Genomic DNA, 7,663 nt, shown 5'->3' with positions numbered 1-7,663 from the left:
ATTACGTGTTCCCCTTCTCTCGGCGTTCGAGATTCTTCAGCTAAACTCGCCACTCTATCCCGGATAACTCTTAAGGTTTCTTCCATCTCTCCCGGTCTTCTGGCTTGGGCTTTCGGGATTGGCTCAGGCAAGGGCGCCGACGGCCCTCATTCCGCTTTCCCTCTGGGAACAAATTCACCCCTAAATGCACGGTTCTATGGTCCGTTCCCACCGAAGCGCCTGTCTGTTGTGACGTGGCCGCTCGGTCTGACTCTGTCGCCCGATTCAGTGCTTCCCGATGACCAATCCCTCGGGCTAGCGCGCTCATGAGCGTGGCATTATCCCTTTCCAACCTGCGCTCCCTTCCGGAGGCTTCTGCCTGATCCCGGACTCTTTGCTGCTTCTGCCGAGTGATTTGGGCCCTCATCTCCTCTAACATCTCGGCTAACTCTAGGGGATTGAGGTCTCGCGCCACTCCCTCTGGCGTTTCCTCCCGGGCGTTTATCCCCGTGATTCGTGAACTTCCCCTTGTTGTTTCCAGGGTCCTTCCAAATATTGGATCCCTTTGCTCTTCCCGTCCTACATCCTGCTCTTGTTGCTCGCTTAACTTAGCCATCGAGTCACGCTGGCTTTTTGTAATGATTCCCACAGACGGCGCCAAATGTTTTTGTACAATCCCGGATAAGGTTGCAATAGCTGATGGCGTGTCCATTGGGTGATAGACTATTCTCCCGATGACCTGTAAACACAAGGATGACCGGGGGCTTCCGGTCTTTCCTCCTCCGATGATAAAGTCAGGATTTGCAGGTGAAGTATAGTTCTTGACGTAGTAAATGATACCTGACAAGCTGGTGGTTGGGCCGTATTTATGACCCAGCGTGGGTTCTCTTTGCTTGGGAATCGATGTGGGACAATTGTCTTTGCTGCTGCTTCGAATATAGACTTCCCCTATGCCTTCTGAAGCCGTTCTCGGCCCAGTATCGCCACCGAGGTTGGGTCCGGCCCATCCTGCTCATCGATGGGGACCTTAGGGTGGCCTCGGTTGTCTTGGTCATGGTGGAATGTCTGCTGGTTTACGGGCTTGGGAGGTTGTTTCATGCACAACCGACTACAATTGTTGATGATGATATTATCATATTGTGATTCGTTGTTTAGATAGTCAAACCGGGTTCCAAGCCTTTAATCGGGTGATTGGTTACGGTTATGATGATTCTACTCTATTGTGAATTGTTGTTTAGATAGTCAAACCGGGTTCCAAGCCCTTAATCGGGTGATTGGTTATGGTTATGATTAGACCTGTAAATGGACCGGATCTTGATCCGGGCCCGCTCCAGATCCGTGGTTTTTAAACGGGTTTAGATCGAAAATTAGACCCGTTGATCCGTTAAGGACCCGGATCCGTTAACCCTTTTATTAAACGGATCGGAAACGGATTGAGGTTGATCTATTCCGTTAAGGACCCGGATCCGTTTTAAAATAATTAAATAATATTTTTATAAATATAATATTAATTATAAATATTCAATAATATAATAATTATTTGGATAATCTAAACGTCTAAATTGCATCTAAAGTATGATCATTTGATGAAGTTGAAGGTTACTTATGCGTATATTTTTTTTTTATGCTCTTTGCTAATAAATACATGCATTGGAGGTCTAGTATTTTGAATATATTAGTTTATTGTTAAGAAGTATTTTGGCCATGTAATTCAATTTTTAATGTAAACCTTTATTTTGTTATAATATTTCATTAGTGTTTTATGAAAATTTATGATAAAATTAAAAAATTATTATTTAAAATTTGAAAATATTTATTATTATAAACGGATCGAATTAACGGGTCGGGTATCCGTTAACCCGCCAGATCCGGATTTGGATCTAGTTATCAAAGATCCGACGGGTAACGGGTTGGATCCGGATCCAAAATTTCTATTACCAATCCGGATTCGATCCGCTCTAGATCCGGTCCATTTACAGGTCTAGTTATGATGCTATTATTATTTTGTGATTTGATATTGGACAGTCAAACTGGGTTCCAAACCTTTGGTCGGGTGATTGATTACAGTTAGGAATAGAGCTCTAGTCCGTCTGTCGATGTAGGTCATGGGAGGTACCTTAAGGTATCTGAGACCCATGAGTGCATAAATTGTTGTTGTAGGTTATGGGAGATAACTTATTGGTATCTGGGACTCATGAGTACATGTATATTTGTAAAAGTGTTGGTTATGTGGTTTTAATAGTTGTTCTTATATTTGTAAAGTGTTGGTTATGTGGTTTTAATATTTGTTCTTATATTTATAAAAGTGTTGGATTGTGTGGTTTTAATATTTGTTCTTATATTGTTTCATGTGTTTTATTGGTTGTTGGAAATGTTGAGTTAATTTTGAAAATTACTCATACCGGCTTTTAGCTTACCGGGTTTGTTGTTTTGCAACCCGGTGCACCAATTCATAGTGTAGGGGTTAGATATGCAGGTGTTGATCAGCAGGGTTGAGGCAAAGGCATAGTAGCCGGGTTTTAGATGATGTACATTTTATTTGTATATTATGGTAGTTGTTTTTAAGCTCATGTGAGCGACTTTATTTTACTAGACTTTTGAAATTGATGTAATTATGGAGATATAATGTTTAACTCAGTTGATCAATTTGTTGACATTTACATTTCCAGCATTTGATTTGAGTTTGGAAGTTGTTGAACAGGTTTTGGGAGCGTTTTTTTTTAGATATATCATGCCCAAATTTTTTATTTGAGTTTGGAAGTTGTTGAACAGGTTTTGGGAGTGTTTTTTTTAGATATGTCATGCCCAAATTTTTAAAAATTATCCTTCGAAAATTGGGGTGTGACACAAAATGTTTCCACTCGATTGTGTTTAAATTGATATCTGTGTGGAGATGAACTTTATGTCATTCATTCTAGCTGATATTGTTTTCTTATGTCATGTTATTGGGGTTCGCCTAGGAATGCATACTTCGCAGTTCTGAATAAAGCGGATTTGATATGACTTAAGTGAATACTGCGTTGCAAATTAAAGAATACATATTGTACAAAATAGTTGACAAGGAATGCACATGATATGGACAAGACGAGAAAATCAAGAAACTGTCTAAAACTTTCAGGATACAGAAACACTCTAGCTTGCTAGAACAAAAACAACCAACACTGCAGTAGCTAGCTAGAGTATTCAGTTTCCATCTCAAGGCTTTTCTGTATCTTTCGATGAATTTCTCCTTGTTCTCTATTTGTAATTTTTACCAGTTTCTTGAATAATATTTAGTTTCTTTTATAAGAAAATATTATATGCAAGTCCTGGCAGCTTTCCTTCATTCATGGTTGGCTTCCTAAGCATCTGCTTGACAAGGCAAAGATTTATTCATTTAATGGATCAAACTTCCGAAGGCCATTGGACAAAGGTCTCTAGACTTATTTTGTTAAATAAAGTTATTTTATTCTTTAATGGTTGTCTTCCTGCCTTCCCTTTCACAAGGATCTCTAGTCACACAAAAAATGAACGAATCTGTATTTTTAAAAAGAAAATGCATGTTATAGCTGAAGTTGACTATATATACCCAGTTAACACTTGCATCTGGTTTTAAGATTTGCGCTGAAGTTGGTGCTTCTTGTGGATCTAGGCAATGGCACAGGTTGGTGGCTTGATTCTGTTGCAAACAGAAGTGGCAGGCCCTCATGAGGAAGTGTGGTTCGAAACCAGTTGTTTCTGGTGACACATTGGTGTTGAGAATGGCAATCTTCAAGTTGCATAAACGCTTAATGCTTGAAGGCAAAACATATGTTGAAGGTGAACTTGTATGCAAGGCTGACTTTTTTATATAACTTGGTAATGGTACTTGCTAATTGTTGATAATTTTATTGCTAAAACTGATTAGTGTTCCAGGACCTATCATTTCTCTTTATATTCAAGCGTTAAGCGTTTATGCAACTTGAAGATTGCCATTCTCAACACCAATGTGTCACCAGAAACAACTGGTTTCGAACCACACTTCCTCATGAGGGCCTGCCACTTCTGTTTGCAACAGAATCAAGCCACCAACCTGTGCCATTGCCTAGATCCACAAGAAGCACCAACTTCAGCGCAAATCTTAAAACCAGATGCAAGTGTTAACTGGGTATATATAGTCAACTTCAGCTATAACATGCATTTTCTTTTTAAAAATACAGATTCGTTCATTTTTTGTGTGACTAGAGATCCTTGTGAAAGGGAAGGCAGGAAGACAACCATTAAAGAATAAAATAACTTTATTTAACAAAATAAGTCTAGAGACCTTTGTCCAATGGCCTTCGGAAGTTTGATCCATTAAATGAATAAATCTTAGTAATGGTACTAGCTAATTGTTGAAGTTTGATCCAGCTATAACAAGCATTTTCTTTTTAAAAACCCTGACTTTTTTTATATAACTTGGTAATGGTACTTGCTAATTGTTGATAATTTTATTGCTAAAACTGATTAGTGTCCCAGGACCTATGATTTCTCTTTATATTCAATCTTCCATGGATGTCGTGCGGACGGTGTGGCAGTCAGCTGCTGACTTGACTTCATTACTCTTATTGTCTCGATCTTATCTATATCTAAAGTGAATGAAACCATAACATAAGCTTCCTGCTCTTTTGGTCACTACTATTCCAGTTCAGTAGAGTATTCCTGATTTGTGTGGGAGAGAATATTGCTTATAGTTATAAGTTTATAACCGTTGGTTAAAGATTCAAGTGGTTTATATGTATAGAATGGGACACAGTTCTTCATTTGTTCTCTGGGTAAGCTACCAAGTCCTGTGCACAGAACGGGTCTCCCAATTTCATTTTGGAAGTATTTGATGGCTTAAGTGTTTTGCACTTTTGCTAGAAGCCGGTGTTGAATTTCACACTGCCCTTTTCGACATTTTCCACACTTCCACTCATCTTTCATATTTTCATTATGTAGTTACTCGAAAAGAGTGCAATCGTTAAAAGTGTTGGAAAGGAGATTGTGGAAATCACCACTTAATGTGAGAAATGTGAATGCTGATCTGTGTGTCCAAATAGGCTCAAAGTGTGAAGCTATGGAATAACGTAATTAATTTGGTACAACCAGAAGGCTCTTCTAAGTTCTAACTTCTGCTGTTTGTGTTTTGTGTTTACCTTCTGACAACCATATAAATTCTCAACTGTTTTGAGAGAAGGACAGTTTTAAATCGAATTTGATTAGTGGATTGCAATAATTGCTTTGTGATGATGCAAATTGCTGCTAGCAGTTGTAGGTGGATATGTGGCAAATTAAGAGCTCAGGTTGTGAATCCTTGATTGTTTCTAAAATTAAATTTATCTACATACAACAATAGATTTACAAGCCAAGAGCACCAAGGGGTGTCTTCCCCTGTCCAGCTTCAAAGTAGAAAATTAGCATAGCCAACATAGCAAGCCTTGAATGCTTGATCTCAGCCAACTGCAGTCTCTCCAACTTCTCAGTGTCCGGGATGTACACTCCGTCCTTGATGGTGCCGGCCAAGCCTAAAGGGTCGAAAAACTTGCCTCCTGGGTAGCCTTGCTCGCCGGTGAAGTTGGAAAAGTTCTCGGCAGTCTTGGACCACGGTGTAGCCCACTCCACTGACTGCGACTCAGGGTTGTAGAAGTCCACCCATCTCTTGCTTTCCACCCAACCCATGAGCAAGAGCTGAGTCCCAAGAAGGGAGCCAAAAGAGAAGGGCGCTACTGCACTAGGGTCAGCTCCGGCTTGGAACCAGGGGACACCACTCCATGCTTGCCCTACAAAGATGCCAACCACCGCTGTCATTGCCCACCGCCCGTGGATCAGCTCAGCTTCTCTGTACCACTTGAGGAAGGCTGGATCCTTTCCTAGTCCTAGAGGGTCGAAACCATAGTCACCTGGAAGCCTGTAACATCATGTCAGGAAAAAAAAAAAAAAAAANAAAAAAAAACTAGAATGAGATTTTATTTCATTACTTGCAATGGAAACTAGCTAGTTTCAAAGGAACTGAAACTTCTTTCAAAAAAAAAGGGAACTGAAACTTACGAGCCGTCTAGCCACTCGGGGTCGATGAAGTTGCCGCCACCTTTGACGGCGGGAATCCAAGACTTCTTAGCGGCAGCAGCCACAACAACGAACCTCTTGGGAGCAACAACAGAGCCTCCAACCCTAGCTGCAGCACCAGCAGACAACAAGCTCTGGCTTCTCTTGCCTCCACATAAGAAAGTGGAGTTCAACCCATTAAGCATTGCACCAGTTGTTGCAGCCATATCTCACTCTCTGGGATTCTACAATCAGATGGGTTGCTGGGAGAGAAAGACAGGAGACTAGAGAAGAAGCTAGAAGCGATGTTAGTATTGTTTGAGACTCTTGAGGTTGGGATGATGCAATATATGAGGTTTGGAGGGAAATCTAAAGGGTGGCGATGAGAGGAGCCAAGTAGGATAATGAAATCTGAGCAAGTGAGGTATTTGGATAGATTTCGAGCCAATGGGGAAGTGATACTAGAGCTCCATCATCATCCTGGGTTTGCCTCCAACCACGTGGAATCAACGACTTTGTCTCTCTGTGGCAACACCTTTGCTTGCATTCAAGACCAGGAAAACGAAGACCAAAAATATCAGGAAGGTCCTTGCAAAATGACAGAATATCATCTAGGGCTACTAAAATTTGATTGGGAGAGCCAACTTTCAAATTTGTGGCCAAAATATTTGTGATTCTTATGGTCACAACATTGTTATGCGATTCGGTCCCTTTCTAATTGCGTCTCTAATGTTGTGGACCCGAATCTGTGTTTGTTGTATTACCAAGTGATTAATGTGGGTCTTGGATTGTTATATTAGACTTGTGTTTTAATTTTAGATGTTGGAAATGGATTGTTAAATATTGATTTCGATTTTATAGGTCTTTTGTAATTAAAACTTAAAATCTAACGATTCTTAAAAATAAATAAATAAATAAATAAACAGTCTCAACACCTAAGAAGTAGTTATGTTATGACAATATTAGTTCAATGATGAGCCACAAGAACTGTTACATCCCACTTCTAGAAATCTCAAAAACTAGAGGCAATCTCATGGAACCTCATCTTGCAACATCTCCAAGGGAAATAACGATTTCTCACAACTTAATAGGGGCAATCCCATAAAACCCCACTTTGTTATGTTCGATCCTCATGGGAATAAGAAGCGCTAAAAGTCTTGAATATATATTTAAGTTTAGGCCTATGGATACACCAGAAGTATCCCTGCAAGACATGCACCCACTCGGTGTAAGGGTCATGCCATCATTCTTACTAGAGCAATAAAGGCTTAACAAATAATCTATATGTCAAAAGTATTTGGTGAAGCAATTGGAAAGAGAAAATAACTTGTACAACGCACCTAAGGGCCGAAGCATGAAGCAAGGTTAAGGTACGAGCACTGAATCGTTCAAGAACTTCGAAATTAGGCCAATAAAAGTAATCGCGCAAAACAACTGCATGTAATCCTGAATCAGTGTTTCACGAAGCAGGGAATCCATAATCAGCTAATTCTCACCAAACTTTTTGAAATACAATTTATGAGACCCCTTGGGTAGAACTTCCAAAACTAGTCGACTATATTTGAACACCATATTATATGCTACAACAAGAGCCCAAGAACTCTTTGGAACAATTAAAAACATAGTCAAAAGCTAGGCGCAAAGTATGCATCTCTAGAAG

General features: G+C 40.0%; 1 protein-coding gene across 1 annotated transcript; it reads right to left on the bottom strand.

The window, feature by feature from the left end:
• Positions 1 to 5,164: 5,164 nt before the first annotated feature.
• LOC101305949 (chlorophyll a-b binding protein CP24 10A, chloroplastic-like) lies at positions 5,165 to 6,314 on the bottom strand. The gene is made up of 2 exons (XM_004300655.1): positions 6,007 to 6,314; positions 5,165 to 5,866 (listed from the first exon to the last, which is right to left on the bottom strand). The coding sequence occupies exons 1-2, from the start codon at positions 6,228 to 6,230 to the stop codon at positions 5,317 to 5,319; spliced, it is 774 nt and encodes a 257-aa protein (XP_004300703.1). The 5' UTR covers positions 6,231 to 6,314; the 3' UTR covers positions 5,165 to 5,316.
• Positions 6,315 to 7,663: the final 1,349 nt, after the last annotated feature.

Source organism: Fragaria vesca, linkage group LG5 (genome assembly GCF_000184155.1).
Source record: "Fragaria vesca subsp. vesca linkage group LG5, FraVesHawaii_1.0, whole genome shotgun sequence".
Lineage (NCBI taxonomy): Eukaryota > Viridiplantae > Streptophyta > Magnoliopsida > Rosales > Rosaceae > Fragaria > Fragaria vesca.
This window is presented reverse-complemented; position numbering and strand designations above follow the sequence as displayed.